General features: G+C 36.0%; 1 protein-coding gene across 1 annotated transcript in view; it reads left to right on the forward strand.

Moving 5' to 3' along the window:
• Positions 1-1,517: 1,517 nt before the first annotated feature.
• LOC133517486 (uncharacterized) overlaps positions 1,518-20,890 on the forward strand; it is a 33,097-nt gene continuing 13,724 nt past the window's right edge. Inside the window, exons 1-2 of the mRNA XM_061850819.1 lie at positions 1,518-5,037; positions 5,884-6,066. Of these exons, the coding sequence (XP_061706803.1) occupies positions 1,518-5,037; positions 5,884-6,066 (3,703 nt within the window). The remainder of the gene's footprint in view (positions 5,038-5,883; positions 6,067-20,890) is intronic.

Here is a 20,890-nt window from a genome sequence, read left to right on the forward strand (position 1 = left end):
ATCTCATACAAAATGACACTTAACGCAAACGCATACGTCACGTTTCGCTGTCGAAAATATTTACACTAGGGGTACTGATCACATTTAGAGACTAAAATGTCATATAAACTTTTCTGGATTTCGCCTAGTTTCAGAGATAATACCAATTTAAAAACAAAAATTCTTATTGTAACTTAGTGGAAAACGCCTTTTTGATGGCTATGATGCAATTATGGGGCGTAGTCTAAATATCCTTATTGTAACCTTTGCAAAAACTAGGTTTAAAAAAAAATCTTTCGGTTTCTTCGTGTTACACCGTGTATATGGAGATGGTTATCGTACGGAATAATTGTACTACACATTGTTTGACACTGAAAATTTAAAATATTGTACCTGTGAAATTTTTGTCGCAAGTACACTTTCTAAGGTCTACTTGCACCAATCCACTAACCCGGGGTTAACCAGTTAAACTGTTAGCCCAGTATCAAATTGTACTGGTAAACATGGTAACTCCAGGCTTGACTGGTTAAACCAGGGTTAGTGATTGGTGCAAGTGGCCATAAATGACTCTAGTTCGCCCACATTGTTATTTGCTGACTGTACTTTTCTTTCATCAGGCAACTAATAGCCATCGAGAAAATTATCACAAGCCTAAAGGCTGCGTTGTTTTATCGCCAAATCACTATGGCCGCCTCCTGTGTTCATCATCAGATCTGCTCGGTGGTACCTGCTATAATATTGCATTGACACCTGTTTAATGAAAAGATATTCAAATCTGGTTCCATTCATTCAACTAGCAACATTTACCGACTTACCCGTTTTTATTAATAAAACTCAAATGAGGGTGGATGAGAAAAAATCAGATTTGACGTTAGTGATTAAGCAAAATTGTTCTCTCGCTGTTTCTTTTAATAAATTTTTGGGTTTTAAAGTGTAGTTTTAACATGTTTGGTCCTTCTAGAACTGGATGGTGAAAGTGTAATAAGTGCTAAAAACAATAGTGTAAAAGGCTAAGTGTTAATTACTGCGAGTTGGTAAGATTAGACTGTAAATATTAACTTTGATTTCGTGCACCAGTGAGGTTAGAAACCTTTATGAACTATTTCACTAATTTGGACATTTAAACAGTGCGAAACTAATTTTGGACTGCTGATACTTGAACAATATTAATTTATAATAATAATAAGAAAGTGTTTCAAACTAATGCAATTTCGTTACGTGAACTTTTGTGATTAGAAACTTTGATTATTTTAAACTGCATATTTATAGACTATTTCGCCAGATATAACTTCACGTAAATTGAACTCGAGTATATATATACGGGAAAGTGGACTTTGAACTTATTTTGTTGTGAATTCTTGTTATAAACGTAAACAATGGCTCAACTTTGTGAATCACAAAAAACGTTATCGGAACGTATTTCTAAGTTACAAAGTAATACTAAAAAGACGTCTAAATCAAGATATACACTTGGCTACTTACAAACACGTTTAGAAACATTAGAAAGTTATTGGTCTAAGTATCAAAATCAATATGAGATGATTCAATCAACAGTTACGAAAACTGAACTGGAGCAATTACATTTTAATGCTGAAAGTCTGTACGAGGAAACTGAAGACATATACCTGGAATTTAAGGGATTATTAAAGGATTATTTGTTGGAATTTTCGAAAGGTCAAGGTCAACCACAATCAAATAATAGTGCGCATAGTTTTTTATCAACAAATGATGGCGAGACCACCCCTATTAGAACTAAATTACCTCCTTTATCTATTCCAAAGTTCGCCGGTAATTATAACGACTGGACAAGTTTTAAAGATTTATTTAAGGCTCTCGTGCATGACAACGTACATCTAACAACTATTGAAAAACATCATTATTTGAAAACTAGTTTATCGGAAGAGGCTGAACAACTTCTAAAACATTTTGCACTCACGGAGGCTAATTACGATAAGGCTTGGAGCACACTTGAGAGTAGATACAATAACAAACGTATGATTCAAACAATAATTAGCCGCCTTTTAAATCAAAAGAAGATGAACACAGAATGTTTTAAAAGCTTAAAGGAAATTTTAGATACTACGAAGGAATGTTTGAATTCTCTCGATAATCTCGGCGTGGATACCTCCACATGGGACGCAATTATCGTACATTTAGTTGTATCCAAGTTGGACTTAGAGACACACAAACAATGGGAACAGTCACTTGGATCATCTCAAGATATACCCACATTTACCTGTCTGTCATTATTTTTAGAAAATCGTTTCCGGTCTATGGAAATGGTAAATGTCACTCACAAAAAAGACCAACCGCAGAAAAAAGACTTAGTTAAATATTCCACAACCCAAAAACCCACAAATATGAAGTCATTTGTCACAGAAGTAAACAGCGAATGCACTTATTGCTCACAAAACCACTATATTTGTCATTGTAAAGAGTTCGCCGCATTAGATGTTCCTCAACGTCAGGATTTTATTAAGAAGAATGGCATTTGTTTTAATTGCCTTGTAAAGGGTCACTCCGTTAATGCGTGTAGGCAGAGCACCACCTGTAGAAAATGTAGTCGACGACATCACACTCTGTTGCACTTCACAAACCCTAACAAGACCACATCAGTGCCTGAAAACGATACAGCAACACCCAGTACACCTGAAACAAGCCAAACCACATCAACCGTAGTTTACAAGGCTGAGGTTGACAGCGACAGTGAAGAAGTTATTTTGGCAACCGCGCGAATTGCAGTTAAGGCAAGGAACGGCGACACGATAGTCTTGAGAGCACTGATTGATCCGTGCTCGCAGTCCAACTTTGTTACTGAAGCGACAGCTCAACTGCTTAATCTCGAGCGCACTTCAGTCAACGGAAAAATCACTGGCATATCTCCTGTACCAATGACAACCAAATCACAAGTTGAGTTGAACTTTCATGCCATTAGAAATCCATCACACATAATTACAGCTAAGGCGTACGTCCTTAGACGAATAAATTCGAGATTACCATCACAAGAGCTCCCATCTGATACCTGGCCTTCTTCTGAGATTTCAGACCTTGCGGATCCACACTTTCACAAGCCAGAATCTGTCGACGTGCTCTTAGGTGCCGTTGTATACGCACATATTATTCTTGGTGGAGTAGTAAAACATAATGAGTCTCTGGTCGCTTTGAACTCACGATTGGGCTGGCTGGTATGCGGCGAGGTTGCGCCGTCGGGCCATCAGTCACACAACGTTATTGTTATGCATACACAAGTCGAAGTTGATCAGTTACTACGTCAGTTTTGGGAGATCGATGAATATTCACCAAACGCGAAGCCTCTGTCACAGCCTGAGATGCAGTGTGAAGAGCATTTTAAGAAAACTCACACTCGAAACACTGACGGTCGATACGAGGTTCGCCTACCCTTCAAGGACGAAGACGCTCCAAATGTAGGCAACTCCAGACAACTTGCTTTAAAGCGCTTACATCAGATGGAAAATAAGTTTAAGCGCCGACCCGAGTTTCACGAAGAATACTGCAAGTTCATGAACCAATATGAGTCACTCGGTCACATGGAGGTCGTCCCTGAGACAGAAAAGAAGAATAAAGCTTATTACCTACCACATCATGCTGTTCTTCGTGCCTCGAGCCTCACCACAAAACTGCGCGTAGTTTTTGACGGAAGTGCTAAACCTGCAGATGGAAACTCACTTAACGATGAGCTACTCATCGGCCCACCGCTGCAACAAGATATACGAGATTTAGTAACACGGTGGAGACAACATAAGTACTGTCTAATAGCCGATATACAACAGATGTACCGACAGATACTTATCTCAAAACAAGACACTGATTACCAGAGAATCTTGTGGCGTGAGTCATCGGAAGAGCCGATTAGAGAATATCGGTTACTTACCGTTACATATGGCAGTTCTTGTGCTCCATATCTTGCCATAAGGACACTTCATCAACTTGCAGAGGATGAACGTGGAGATTTTCCTGAAGCTGAACTTCTCAAAACTGATCTCTATATGGACGATTTAATGACGGGCTCATCTACCGAAGAAGACACTCAACGGCTTCAATGTCGCTTAACTGAACTATTTAAACGTGGTGGTTTTCTTCTACATAAGTGGTCGTCTAATAGTGAAAAAGTTTTAAGCGAGATTCCCGATTCGCAAAAAGCATTACAAAGTTCAGTGAATATTAAAATGGATGATTCGGTGAAAGCTCTAGGCATAGCTTGGAAACCACAAAGTGACATATTTGAACTGGTAGTTAACTTACCTCATGACAACGACGTTGTCACAAAACGAAGTGTGCTATCTGCGATAGCAAAAACGTTTGACCCTCTGGGTTGGCTAGCACCTTGCGTGGTTGTATTAAAAATGTTTATGCAGAAGTTGTGGCTGGCCGGCCTAGACTGGGACTCTGAACTTCCCGAAGACCTGAAAACTGAATGGCAGACTTACCTGACTAACTTCGAACACATGCAGGCCATTCAGCTTCCACGTTGGTTAGGGATTACAAATAATGTAAAAATTGAATTGCACGGCTTTTCTGACGCCTCTTGCGCCGCCTACGCTGCGGTTATTTACATCAGAGTCATAACGGACAATGAGATAAAAGTAAGCCTGGTCGCAGCCAAAACAAAGGTCGCTCCCGTGAAACAGGTCTCATTGCCACGTCTTGAACTTTGTGGGGCAGTCCTATTGTCTAAATTGATACCAAATGTGAAATCTAGTCTAAATATTGATGATAATCGTGTGTTTGTTTGGACAGATTCCACAATAGTTTTGGCTTGGTTGCGTAAAACTCCAAATACTTGGAAGCCATTCGTTGGTAATCGCACTACCGAAATCTTAAATGTTACGAATAGTAGTCAATGGCATCATATTAAGTCTGCGGACAACCCCGCGGACTGTGCCTCACGCGGTATCAGCCCTGACGAGCTGATGCAGTCACAACTATGGTGGAAAGGTCCAGCCTTCCTTCGCGAGTCTGTTGAGATTTGTTACCCTAATTTCACTATACCTGAAACCACACTCGAAGCAAAACCGAAAGCAAAAGTTAGTTACTTATGTACCTCTGAAGTCAATGAATGTGCCACGTACCTCAATAGATACTCTAGTCTACTTAAACTCATACGTGTAACAGCCTATTGCTTTCGATTTCTTCGACTATGTAAAGAAAAGGTTCTAAAAAGGAACGATAACCCAAAACCAACATACCTCACTACTGCTGAAATAAAAAATGCATTAAAAACCTGTATTCGAATGTCACAGTCTGTTTACTTTGAAAGTGAAATAGGATTGCTATTACAGAACAAACCTATCCCAAAAAATAGTAACATTCACTCTTTAAATCCGATCCTAGACAATGAGAAAATTATTCGAGTCGGTGGACGTCTTGTAAATGCTCAAATACCACATGATATGAAGTCTCCTATAATTTTACATTACAAATGTAACTTAGCAAAGTTGATTGTAATTGACGCTCATTTGAGAACATTGCATGGTAGAAATTCACTAACATTAAATCTTGTTCACCAAAAATATTGGATTCTAAGAGCGAAAACCTTGGTAAAAAAGATTTTAAGATTATGTAAACCTTGTTTTACCCAAGCTGCACAACCAATGACTCCGTTGATGGGCAATTTACCACAGTGCAGAGTCAATCCATCACGTCCGTTTTTGACCAGCGGCGTTGACTTTTGTGGTCCATTCACGCTAAAACTGTACTCTGGTAGATGCACCAAAACTTGTAAAGCGTACATAAGTGTATTTTTGTGTATGGTTACAAAGGCTATTCACCTTGAGCTGGTCAGTTCACTATCCAGTGCTGCGTTTTTAGCAGCCTTCAAACGTTTTTCTGCTCGACGTGGGCATTGTAAAGAAATCTGGAGTGATTGTGGGACTAATTTCGTAGGCGCGTCCAAAGAATTAGACCTCGCGTTCAAAAACAGCAAATCAACTGTTATTGAAGAAATTGCCCAACTGTTGGCTAATGACAGCACAACATGGCATTTTATTCCCCCTGGCGCTCCTCATTTTGGAGGATTGTGGGAGGCAGGAGTTAAGTCCGTAAAAGGACATTTGAAACGCGTCGTAGGTGAGTCCGGCTTAACATTCGAAGAGTTTTGCACTCTGACTACACAAGTCGAGGCTTGTGTCAACTCTAGGCCTCTAACGTTGATTAGTTCTACTGTTGATGAACTTCCTTTGACTCCTGGTCATTTTTTGATAGGCGAGGCACCGCTTACTATCCCTGAAGAAAGTTTCGTGGATACTCGACCTGACTATTTAAACCGATGGCAAAAGGTGCAACGTATGGTACAAAGTCTATGGCGACGTTGGCAATCTGAGTACCTTACTATGTTACAACATCGATACAAATGGTCCCAGAATCACCCCGACATAAATGTTGGTACGGTTGTCTTAGTGAAAGACGATCGTTTACCTCCAGGTAAATGGCTTTTGGGAAGAATTGTGGCGAAGCACCCGGGAGCAGACGGCGTAACGCGTGTAGTCTCCCTACAATTTAAGGATCGTGTGTTTAAGAGACCAGTTACTAAACTGTGCCCTCTGCCTCTAGCTGCTTCAGAGCCTTAGTTAAGTGATAGTTTATAGGCTTGTTTATGTACATTCTCACTCTATTTAAGTTAAAGTTCAGATGTTTATGTTTTCCACGGTTTAAAGGACCCATATAGTCCTTGGGCCGCGGCATGTTTAATGAAAAGATATTCAAATCTGGTTCCATTCATTCAACTAGCAACATTTACCGACTTACCCGTTTTTATTAATAAAACTCAAATGAGGGTGGATGAGAAAAAATCAGATTTGACGTTAGTGATTAAGCAAAATTGTTCTCTCGCTGTTTCTTTTAATAAATTTTTGGGTTTTAAAGTGTAGTTTTAACAACACCCAACTTACATATATATATGAAGTTTCAGTACAATCGAATAATAGGAAATGGGTCTAATTTAGCTTGTAAAAACTTGCAAGCTAAATTAGACCCACTTGATACTTACCACATACATACCTATATACTAACATTGCAAGTTATTTAAAAGCTCTTAAATACGTGAAAAGAAAATGTTCAGTTCCTGGCTTAAATTTGTTGCGTAATGGCATATACAAATACATTGGTCATGTATTGTACATATTTACACCGTGGGTCAATTAAGCCCGACAAATTTAAAAGGTTTATTCTTGACCGCATTTAGAGACTAAAGAAAGAAAACTAAGAGAGAAATGTCATACAAAGATTCCTGAAGTCGATCCTGTTATAGAGATAATGACAAACTTGTGAAAATTTGTTTCTGTTATAACTTAGTGAAAAATGCCTTTTTAGCTGTGACGCTGCCAATATGTGACTTGGTTTAGACATGATACCTACTGACAGTCATTAAAATTTTATAGTAAACTAGCATTTTTATACTGTAATATAAACACTTATTCAATGTAATTTTTTTTTCTTTTTTTTGTGAAATTGGTTCAAACTTATATAACATATTTTGCTCTTTATGACCTCAGGAATGCGTGGTTAAAATTTGTCGAGTTTAATTGGCCCACGGTGTGTATATAATTATATAGTGATACATGACCCAATTTATTACGTAGGTATTATGGTGAAATGAGTCATGTTTATGATTAGGCACCTACTACAATTTGAGTTTCTTGTTAAAAAGATTTGTTTTATATTTTAAATTTGGTCCTTACTTAATTATTATGTTCGTATCTATCGATCACAATCTTGGGGAAGTGCGTCATGGAACACGTCAACTACATTTCGGCAAGTCATTTTCATTAAAACAAATTTATTGTACAGCCTAGCAATTAAGAACTAAAAATATTTGAAATTTCATATTCATTAGGTACGTTCGTCGTATTTAGTTTGCCAAGAATAATAATTATTGTAAAAGAAGAATCGAATAGCGGGATTTTTAACTAACCTTAGATAATAACTATAATAAGCATCCAAAATTAGATTGTTTAATGAAAAATAAGTCTTTAAAAAGTACCAATGGTCAATACGGCACACTATAAATAACGGTAGTTCGTTCTTTGGAATTTAATTTACTTACTGATATACAGGGGGACTTCAAATTGGTAATATAAAATTAATGCTTTACACACGTCTTCCCTAAGCTAAGCCACTCAATTAAGTAGTAGTGGTAGTAGTAGTAGTAGTAGTAATAGTAGTAGTAGTATTAGTAGTAGTAGTAGACACTTTATTGCACAAAATAAGTATAATTTTTTAGTTTTAATTTGTCCCATTTATATTACATAACGATGAACAAATAAGTTTAAATAATTTCAAATGAACACTTTCCTTTTTGGTAATCAATCGCAATCATAGTGATATCAATAATTATTCACTTACATTGATAATATCGAGTGACAGATATACCAGTTAGGTATTTAATATGGGGTAACCACACTTCGGGACTTTAATCATTTGTTTTATTGCTTGAGCCACAATCAAGTGTTTTGTATTACCAATTTGAAGTCACCCTATGTATTTCATACATGATAGATTTGGAACATGAAATACGTGATTCAGTAATACTGAATTTAATCCACAATGAATGAACCTTCTTTGGAAGACTGTAAATAATGACAATTGATTACACCAGTTCCCCCATTTTATTAGCCGAAAGCAGATTAGGCCTACAAAAACGGCATCCTGTTGTTTTTGCACCAACACAATAATGGTTGGATTTCCATTACCGTTCTCTGTCGGGCAAATCGGGATCCGTATGCTGGGACCCTTTTTGTTGGAGCCCATTTTCGATATTGTGGCCCTTATTTTTTCAAACGAGCTCTTCTGATGAGTCGACGAAACGAGAGGATTGTTACTTCGATTATTTCTGGTAGTTAAAGCTAATATATTAAAATAAGTAAGAATTTGTAAAGCAATTTTACCGTACTTAAGAGGAAAGAGGTCGGCCGATTCTCCATACAAACGTAGTCCCCATTTTTCTTTCTGGATATTGATATTGAAGAAAATATCATATTTTTGCATAATATATAAAAATTATATGATGTATATTACCATAGCTATGCCCCTACGTTTGAGTTTGTTCGAATTTTGTATTATTATAAAAATTAGGAGCAAAAACAGATTTCATACAAAATATTAAATGCGTCTAACTCCTATAATAATTTAAAATTAGAAAAAAAAATCAAACGTAGGGGAATAGCTGTGGTCGATATACAACAAATTGTGTCAAAATATTTTCAATAATGTTAAAATACAGAGACGAAAATGAGGAATCAATTGAGCCGTTTTTGCGATGTTCGAAGTAAGTTTCTTCAAAATGAAACAATCCAAAAAAGCCAATCACAGCGGCAGAGATATTGATGATAATGATCTTATTTAAAAAAAACATTGCTCTAGGTTAAAAATCCAGGGAGGAAACAGTCGAGAGCGTTTGTATGGAAAAATCGCAACTAGGAATTCCTCTTAACTCCATATTTTATATCAATAATAAATGTTTTATATTTTTCATTAATAAAACGCATCTTTCTACATCATTGTATCTACTATTTACACATATTTGAATTGTTAACACAGAATGAGAAATAATTTTCTAAAGAGGTGTTCGCAAATACTTCGTGGTTGGAGCTTTATGGAAACCGATGGGTCTCGCACTGGTTTTGATTAAATTTTGAAGCTTGTGTTGTATTAAATATGACTAGGGCTATTTGAGACGCTTAAGAAATGACCAACTAAGGAATGAAAAACAGAATAACCATAATTTTTACATAATTTTCAGGACAAAAAAATCAGAAATTTATGCAAACCAAAAGTACCTATTTTACAGCTAAAAAACCATTTTCGAAAATATTTTTTTTAGCTGTGAAATACTTTTAATTTAATTATATGTGTTTATGTACTTAACATGTGCGCTTTTATAATTACATAAAATTTACGTTTTTGATAGCAGTAAATCAATTTTTAAAAGAGAAAAAATAGTGAAAATCTGAATAAATATTTTAGTCACATCAAGATAAATTATTTTTCTTTTTCTGTCTCTAAAATCTGTATAGAAAATTACTAAATTGGTAAGTCTATTGGTTCTTAAATAATAACAGGCATGAATAGTAGTGTCAATAACAATTCTATCGTTCGCAAATCAACTTTTTCTTAAAGTCCACTTAAAACATATGAAACCTAACTAATTCTTCTTAAATACGTGACATGTGGGATACCTGATAAAATCCAAAGGCTACGCGTTCTGCTGGACGAACATTCGTAGAATTTTCGTCAGAAAAAGTGAGGTCGCCTGTAATCCTGATTAACAACGAGGCTCAAGTGAATAGGCTAATGCAAGAGGCATGGCTATTTTGGTTTATAGAATTTAATATATTTAGTAATATATCAGTATTATAACTAAATGATAACACTATTACATTACGTATTATTCACACTCATACATCATTTTCGATCTCATCATGCACTCTTGCACACGTAACGATTATGCTTTTAACATGTATCTTAGAATATCTTAAAAATGAACAAGCCAGTCATGTGCATTTAAACAAAAACAGGTTAGCTTATGTCACTACTCAGTCTAACTTACATACCCTGTATATACTCCAATTTCCAACTTCTTAATCAAACATGGATACTACACTTATGACTTTAAATCAACTAGGCAATTTAGCTGTTGCACAATCCATCGGTTGCCAACTGGAGGAGTTAACAAAATATATTTTACAATCATATCTTAAAATATCAGAAGCATATACAGTAACATTGATGACTTGCACCTGGCAATATCTCAGTCTAATTTTAATGTAGACGTATTAATATTAAGTGAATGTAGATTAAATGCGACCAAATCCATACCCCAAATTAAAAACTACAATACTTTTTCTTCGACTTACCATCTTAATCAAAATGATGGGTGTAAAAATGAAACACGCATAAAGTTAAGGTAAAAAAAATATTACAAGACTCGTGCTTAGAGATTACTTTTTCTAATATGAAAATCCTCGGTATATATCGCTCTCCCTCAAACCGCAACGCTGATAGTTTTATTTCCTCTCTTAATGATCATATAGAAACCATTCAAACTTTTAAAAATATAAACATAATTGGCGATTTAAATATTAACATTATACATAAACAAAATGAACAGTCGTACGAATTCAAAAATAGGCTTAACTATCTAAACATGATGTCGATGCATGGTCTTTTACCAGGCCACTTACTACCTACGAGAGACAAAACTTGCCTTGACTACTTTATGCTAAAAATTTACTTTTTTTAAAATGGCTAGTGCTGTAGTTGTTCCTATTATAACTTACCTTATCAATATCTGCTTTAAGACTGGAACCTTTCCAAACGCACTTAAAAAGGCAATTATAACTCCAGTGTACACAAGTGGTAACAGAGATGATACATCCAACTATAGGCCAATTTCCGTTTTACCCGATTTCTCTAAAATATTAGAAAAAATACTTAATAACCGCATTCTAAACTACCTTACAAACTTCAAAATACTATCAGACAATCAATATGGCTTAAGAAAATAACTACCTACCGAAGATGCAGTAACAGGTCTCACGTCACAAAATAGATAAAAAAAAATGCTTAACAGTATTTTTAGATTTAAAAAAAAAAAAGCGTTTAACTGTTTCCATTCCCACCTTAGTTTCAGTTTTAGAAAACGTAGTGTAAGAGACGCCCACTACACCTTTTTAAAGACTATCTCCAAAACCGTACGCAAAAAGTAAAAATAGGAACCTATATAAGCGAAGAATCAGATATATCTTTTGGTGTGCCGCAGGGGAGCGTTCTTGGCCCTACCTTATTATTAATATATATAAACCAGCTTTGTAATATGCACATAAGCAAAGGACACATTTTTACCCATGCCGATTATAATGTCATTGTCTTCACTGGAGACACTTGGGAAGATGTGAAACACTTTGCAGAGATAGGTTTATCAGAAGTTGCCTGCTGGCTCCACTCTCGTCTCCTTACATTAAACACAACAAAAACAAACTACATTTGCTTCACAAACTACAATAGTTCACAACTCAAATGTTTTAATGTAGACAGGCATCACCCTCCTATTCAATTCTAGATAGACTTTTCGACACCAAATGCATTCCCAATGGTGCAAGTACCTAAATATAAGTATCATAAGGCTAATTATACTAACATATCCGATGAACTTAATAAAGTAAATTGGGAACTTGAACTTTCTCATCTAAGCCCGGATGACGCCGTTGATCGTTTTTATTCTCTCTTATTCGACATAATTGACAACAACGTACCGTTAGTGAATAATAAGTAAATGCCCTTACCAGGATTTGAACCCGGGACCATCAGCTTCGCAGGCAGGGTCACTACCCACTAGGCCAAACCGGTCGTCGTTTATATACAAAACTGTGCATTCTCTATTATCAATAAAGTTGAAAGCGTTAAGTAAGCGCCTAACATGACACTTGCAAATAGAGCTGCTCATGAGCCGTGTCAGGAAGCTTATATGGGTCTTTAAAAATATAAGACATATCGCTACTTCACAACTTCTTAAAAAATATACTTAACCCTAGTTCAATAATTAGTTACTGCATTCCGGTCTGGGGAGGCGCCACTAAAACCAAATTTGTAGAGCTCGAAAGGACCCAGAGATCACTATTAAAAGTTATGCATTTTAAACCATTTAGATTTCCAACCGTATACAACTCTACATATTATTTGCAACTTTAAAAATACACAAATCTAAACCATATACACCTACCACAGGAAATACAAGGAGAAACGGTAACATCATGGTAACATAATTCCAACCACTTTAATAAATATCACATACGCTAGTGGACAATTTGTCTATAAATCCGGCAAATTATACATTTTTTTAAATAAGCACTTAATTATAAATCATTTACTATTTTATGAATGTAAAATAATAATAACAGACTGGCTTATTTGTAAGAGTTATTACTTATTATGATACAGAAGAAATGCTTGTAAGGTGGGTATTTGTTACTTGAGACTAATTAACCTCAAAAATCGCAAAATAGAGGCCTAAAATTGTCATAAAGCTAAAAAAACAAGCATGTATACTATTAGATGTGGGATGTGTACATTTAAAAAAGCCTTAACCTACCACGAACCAAAATCTGAATAGAAGTAGGACGAGGTTCAATTGCATTGATTTTCCAACAATATAGGTACTCAATTTTTTTAAGCACGACTCACCTCAACTCCATTGTGACGATTAACCAATATTACATTAGATTGATTGTTAGACGAAGATCTACATTTCTACGACGACTGCCATAATTGGAAATATATGGGTTCAAAACTTATAATTTTTATTTTCCAAATAGCCCCGGATTCCTCCATGAACCCCATTTTACGGTACTCGTTAGTGTTTTAGGTATATATGTTTTGAAATTGTTATTTTATTAAAAAAAATAGTGATTATGCGACAAATCATTGCAATTATATTATATCGAGCCGATTTCGTCAAATCATGTATCGAGTAAAGTTTTGTAAATCGATAAAATAAAAAAAACTGTACCTATTAAAGAAAAATATAAAGTTATTTTAATTTTTTATTTCGCTTACATTATAATTTTATAATGGAAAGGAACAAAACATATGCCCAAGAGGCCTTCATTACAATAATTAATTTCATTAGGCATAACTACCCTCCCTTAGTAAGCACGTATGTTTAAAATTATAATTACCCGGTGAATTTCGTTGTGCGCGCTAAGTAAAAGGTATTTTAATTCTAAATAAATATAATGCTAAATTGCTAAAAACATTTTCATTTATTCAACGAATCGCGAAACCAATTTCCTACACCGTCCCGGGATTTTAATTGTGAATAAAGGTGACTTTTAGGTGGCGACTGCAGCAGCAAATCGAATCAAAATCAAACCAAATATCATTAGCTAAGACTGTTGTTACGGTTAAAAATCGTAACTTTAATTCTAAGAGAGCTGCTAAAGTACCCGTAGTGACATCTAGCACTATAAGACTGCAAAGCGTTGTTAGTTTGCAGTTGGGTCGATTCTGTTTCAGCGCCATCCGGGTCGATAATCTTCGGCAGGCATGCCTAGAAACATGCACCTACATTTCTAATACAAGTTAAGTTCCCGCCCGCAACATGTTTAGCTTCGGGGAAGCGCAATTCAGTTTCTGCAATGTTCATCCATACTGATTTTCTATACCTTTTGTTGCAGCACGCAAATTAGGAAACATGGCATCACATAGCTGAGATCCCTCAAAGGTCAAATTCAACCTTTCTTTCTCACACATATTGGAATTTTGGCGTCCACAGTTTTCAACGGAGTATCCAGGTAAGAAAATTGTAATTTAGTATAGAAAATGCACTCACAGTCGAGCCCTCAGACAGTGCATAACTCAACCTCTCACAATAGTATATGTTTTTTTTTTTAGCGTAATGCCGGTCCTGTCGCTGTGATTATTGGGCATTTTTGGTGTTCGTCCAGCTCCACTCTTTTCTTCTGGTCCGTGATGTTCATCGCGACTGGGGCGTTTTAGGAACGCTGCCATTTGGGTACGCAGCGACGCTTTCGCGGCATGCCATCGCGACTTTTGGCTGCTTCCTGCACGCCACTGGAGCAACACGTAGCCGCGGTTAAATCACACTCTGCTGTGGAACCAGGTACTGACTTTCTAATACTTAAATCAAAATCAATAGACTGAATAGCGTAAAGTGACATCACAGTGGCCTCTTACTTTGAACTTTAAGTGTGCTGTGCCCACATTATTTTTTTCTCGGACCTACCTGTACTCCTAGTTTTAAATATCTCTTAACTAGCTTAATTATCTAGAGCTGTTCGAGCAGCCTCTCTATACCATTAGAATTTAGTTTTGAACAAACTGTACGAGTTGATCTTGACAACTTGAATTATATTTCCAGTTTATTGAGCTCAAACAAAATAGTTTCTTTTATCTCATCACAGATCTATGTACCTTCTCTTGTACGCTTTAACAAGCGTGCAGGCGCCCAGTTAATCTTCTAAGCTTACTATATATAGTAGAGATCTCTAGGAATTTCACAGACATGTAGTATGACGGCATCGCGTGGAACCTATGAACCCTGAGAAACATCACCGTTAGTCTCAAAACTGAACTATACCGTTACAAGACTTACAAATACATACCTTACAGACTAACATACATATAATAATAATAATCTTATATACGTAACTAGTGAAAACATTGTTATGGCAGGTGTCCGGATGTCTTTGCAATAACCCAGTCTCATTGTCCACCCAAACTTCAATCTATAGACGGTTGTACTGTTAACTTTTTCTACAATAGTCCCAATGCCTGCTGCGACCGGTTTATGGATATCTATTATTGCGCCTGTGAACGGGTTTCAGCGGGTGTTCTACATGACATCAAAGCTCTCCAAGGGGACTCTACGTCTTGGATCTATATCCTCATGCAAGCCTATCAAAAGACCGGGATTTATGAGGCCCGTGAAACCCAAGTACAAATAATCTTAGTATCTAATATTTTTACTTTTAGTGTGATTTTTTACATGTGTTGTTTTGACATTAAAGATATTAAAAGCTAAAAATTATCAATCGACGACACAGTTTTCTGCTACCTACGCAATCTAATACTCGTACAGTAGCGCTGTGTGTAGCACTGCTGATGCAGCGTTGCAGCAGCAGAAAATGACACTGTCGATTTCCTTTATTATTTAATTGAACGATTATTATTTCTAGAAAATCGACATCATTATGGAGAACTTCAAAAAAACCATGGACTCACTGGCAGCGTCGACTAGCCAGGACAAATGACTAGGCTGCTCTACATACAGTGTACTTTAATTTATTGTTATATTATGCATGCAATATTATCTGTATTATCACACACATATTTGTCTTTACCTTTACGTTACATGTTTAAAAAATACAACACATACACACTCTCACAAACCAACCAACTTTACCATACAATACATTAAGATCTATTACACAAACTCAAGACAAAAGTCAAGCATCATAACTTCATCGTTTTTCCCCAAAATACTCAAGCAAGCTGTAATTACAACTGTGCACCAGAGTGGCGATAAAGATGATCTCAACAATTACAGGCCTATATCAAAAATAATATCCAAAATAATTGAAAATCTAGTAAACACTCGACTTATAAATTATCTTGAAAAATATGAAATCCTGTCATCACTACAATTTCGCTTTAGGAAAGGAAAATCTACGGAAGATGCAGCACTAGCACTAACAACCTTAATTACCCAAAAAGTTGATATAGGCAAAAAATGTTTGACGATATAGAGGCAAGTCTTTGGAACTTTTCAAAGATTACTTATATGATCGAAGCCAGGTAGTAAAAATTGGAAATTATGTTAGTGAGCCATTATCGGTAACATATGGTGTTCCCCAAGGAAGTGTCCTTGGCCGAACATTATTTTTGATTTATATCAACGAACTGACCAGTCTTACTATACGGGACGGCCGTGTATTTTCCTATGCAGACGATACGGCAATGGTCATTTGCGGCGATACTTGGGATGATTGTTATAAAAAAGGCTGAAAAAAGTCTTGCAATTATATCAACTTGGCTAAGATTAAATCTACTTTCTCTAAAACTAACTTTATTTTATTTTTTTCAAAATATAAAATTCTTCAGTCACCGAACAAACAACAAATAAAAATTCACAATTGTGACCTGACTAACGCCCTGAACTGCAACTGCACACAGCAAATAGAAATAGTTACGTCAACTAAATATCTTGGTATAGTAATCGACCAGCGACTTTCGTGGCACGAACACATTGAGTACATCAGTAACAGGATTCGGAAAGTTATTTCAATTTTTAAAATTCTGACTAATTTGCTTATTAAGTTGTATATTACCCTTGAACAATCTATTATGTCTTAATACTGTATACCAGTCTGGGGCGGTGGCAATAAAAGCTAATTTATCGACGTTGAAAGAGGGCAAAGACGCCTAATTAAAGTAATGCTCTCTAAGCCACAACGTTTTTCTACAGAAGAACTATATGGGAACACAGGTCTACTCTCTATGAGAAAGCTTATTTAAAGAACAATTTAAAAAATCCGCCCTATCATTAATTACAATCCCCCCGTTAGATCCTGAAGAAGAACAGTAAGAGTTATCCCAGTACCATTATGTAAGTCTGCGTTTGCAAAAAGGCAATATGAATCACAATCGGCCAGACTTTACAACGCTATCAATAATTATGTATCTATATATGTAGCTGGTCTCCGGGGCCCTCGCCGCCTGAAAGAGGAGCTGACGACCCCTCCAAACCCAGGTGCCTTAAAACTGAATTACAAGGCAATTAAAGCATTATTTTGTATAATTGCATTCTTGTAATCTTTAATTTCGATTGAATCCCCCAAAATTTACAGTCCACTATTTCGAAATCGCACATTTATTATATAATAATTATTTATAGATCCATTGGAGCTAATTGGTCCATTACCTGTTAGCCGTAGTGGTTTTCGTTATATTTTGACTTTGATTTCCCAATATAATTCCGTATTTAATAATTATGTAAATAATAAATGTACGATTTCAAAATAGTGGACTGTAAATTTTGGGGGATTCAATCGAAATTAAAGATTACAAGAATGCAATTATACAAAATAATGCTTTAATTGCCTTGAAATTCAGATTTAAGGCATTAACCTGGGTTTAGAGGGGTCGTCAGCTCCTCTTTCACACAAATGCAAAGTGACAGTCACAGAAAAACTGAGACAGAAGAAATACAGAGAGTCCCTTATTTCTTTTGCAGTCTAGATGCATTATAACCAAAATCAAAATAAAATAATAATCTTAGAATCACATACACATACACACACACACAAAAGCTCACACAAACACACATACACACTAAAATTTTTTTTAATAATGTTAAATATATATTTTTAGCTTAAGTTAGTTTTTACATTAGTTTATAATTACATAATTAAATTATATTATATTAAATTACGAGGGTCATGCCAAAAGAAATTAGATACTCAAAAGTTACCGACTTTATTCTTTATTACAGCTATCTATTTTTTCGAAGTAGTCACCGTGAACACGTATACACTTTTCCATCCGTCTAAACCACTTAGAAAATACCGATGACCACTCTTCTTTAGATACCTCAGAAATTTCATAATTATACGCAGCCAGGGCATCTTCTTTGTTCTCAAATCGCCTTCCTTTTAATTTTTCTTTAATTTTGGGAAATAAGTAAAAATCGCAAGGGGCTAGGTCGGGGGAATATGGCGGGTGGGGCAAGATAGTCACGTTTTTTGAGCTGAAATAGTCAAGTGTTCTAGCAGAAGTGTGAGGGGCAGCGTTGTCATGGTGCCAGAGCAGGTGCTGAGTTCCCGATTTCGGCCGCTTGTCACACCAAGCTGACAGTACTCTGGGGGCACAAACTGTCACATACCATTCAGAGTTGACTGTCCTTTGATCTTCTAGCACTATCGTAGCAATATGTCCCGTCTTGCAGAAAAATGAGGCAATCATTTGTTTTTGTGTACTTCGGGTTCGGCGACATTTTGTTGGCGTCGGCTCATCTTCAAAACACCATACTGTGGACTGCCGCTTTGTTTCGGGGTCGTAGTTATATAGCCATGTTTCGTCACCTGTAAGTATATCATATACATTTTTTTTCTCGCCAGCGTCGAATTTATCTATCATAAATTTGCACCAATCTACGCGGCGGTCTTTTTGCAAATCGGTGAGTTTGTGCGGCACCCATCTTGAACAACGCTTATGAAGGGCCAGATGATAATGAATTATAGTTTGCAATGCTGCTGATCCAATACCCAGCTCACGCTCGAGCTCTGCATATGTAATTCGTCGGTTCGCACGAACATTTTTTTCCACAGCCTGTACGTTTTCTTGAGTGACTGCGGTTGGCGGCCGTCCGGTCTTCGCCTCATCTTCAAAGGTCTCTCGTCCCCTTTTAAATTCAGCAAACCAATTAAAAACAGTTGCACGTGAACAAGCAGACTCGCCAAAAGTTGAAACTAAAAGTTCAAAACACTCTTGAGGTTTTAAACCTTTTTTAAAATCATAATAAATCATAACACGAAAATCACGTCGAGTGAGCTCCATTGTTGCGAAAATTTCCCTCCAAAATTACCCAGAAAAAAAATAATTAAAAAAGGAATCCTAACATTTTCCGAGTGTTCCATATTTGAATTTATTAGCAAATAACCTACCTTTACAATGGTGTATAACTGGCCAGTATCGATCAAATGACCATAGAGTATCTAACTTCTTTTGGCATGACCCTCGTAATTGCTTATACAAAAATGTTGCCTGGGAAGAGCGGGGTCTCCTGTCACAGGTATAATATACTTACTAGGGGACTTCATTAACTGTATCGTCAAAACGAAATATTATCTTAAATAAATAATTTTTCAATTTTTTTCAAGTATTCCAGGGTTGCAGCTACTTTTAGCTCGTTATTACTACCTACTACTGATGCTGACTGTACCTGAGTGTTTTATATTTTTAAACCAAAAAGTTAAAATGGCCTCTACAGTTGATATAGCCCCGAGCACGCCTCCTAAATGTCCGGGACAAAATTTTCACAATAGATAGTCACACAAAGTCCTATGATAATAAAAGATATCAAAAGATACTTCACTGCAAAGGTACCTAAAACTTGTTACTATTCGAAGAACAATATTAACTGATTTTTTTTTAGTTCAGATAAGCCACATCAATGGTAAACAAGCATATAGGCCGCTTGCTACATAGTTACCTTGCCTGATTCAAGTGTTACAATAGTCAAAATAGGTAACTTGAGAATATTACCCGGATGATTTTCAATTATAAATTATTCTATAGGCATCGCATGTTTGTTGAATTTAAGTCAAACCTCACTTTCCTTTGCAAAACTACCTCATGAAATGAATCACGCAATCTGAAACTAAACCCACTGTGAAATAACGAACCACATTTTTCATAGAGTGCACTAAAGTTGCGAACGTCTTACGAGGCAGCCACTTGTAAACATCTGGTACGACTAAAACCGGGGGTACGAACTGTGGCAATTACAGAGCGGGGACATCTGCGCCGGGTAGCTTATATGCAATAAAGCGGAGCCACGGATCGTCGTCGTCAGCTCTGCCTTGGACAGTGTTAATGGAGTGTATTGGTGGTTTCTGTATGATAGCAGATCCTGACTACACTTTTACAAATAATTTTAACAGTAACTTAACTATGTCATTTTGCAGTTGGTAAAGTTACAGTATCGTTTATAACGTTCACTCGTTATGTCGATCATACCTATATACTCGTATTTATTTTAGAAACGAAGGTTTAACCAAGTGTACACAGATAAAAAAGATATCTTAAGTCAAAACGCAGAACTCTGTTGCTTAAAGAAAATAATAAATTGCTTAGTCCAATAAATATGTCTTGAGTTAAAAACATCATGTTTAAAGGAGAATAAAAATTATTTAGTTTTATCTTTACACATTTTTAAAGCAGATGGTAGTAATTTGAGTTAAGATATTAATCGCCGGAATAAAAAAAAAAGACTTAGCAAGAGATATAGCGCGCTCCTAATAAACGGTTTTATCTTGAGTAACTCTTCCTCAAATCAAAAATATTACCCAATTCCAAAGAAGAAGCACCTAAATTTTCCTTTGAGACTTTTTAGTTTTTAGGCAAGAGCGATTAATTATTGGTTTGATGTTTTCAATATACACTCAAGAGCCAAAGCCATTTCAAAGAAGAAGCACCAAAATTTTGCTTTGAGACTTTTAAGTTTTTACGCGATAGCGATGTATTCTTGGTTTGATGTTTTCAATATATAAGACTTCACTCAAGAGACAAAGCTATTTTAAAGAAAAAGTACCAAAACTTTGGTTTGAGACTTTTACATAAAATAATGTCAATATATTTGATGAAGAGGACAAAAGTG

The sequence above is a fragment of the Cydia pomonella genome, chromosome 4 (assembly GCF_033807575.1).
Source record: "Cydia pomonella isolate Wapato2018A chromosome 4, ilCydPomo1, whole genome shotgun sequence".
In the NCBI taxonomy this organism is placed as follows: Eukaryota; Metazoa; Arthropoda; class Insecta; order Lepidoptera; family Tortricidae; genus Cydia; species Cydia pomonella.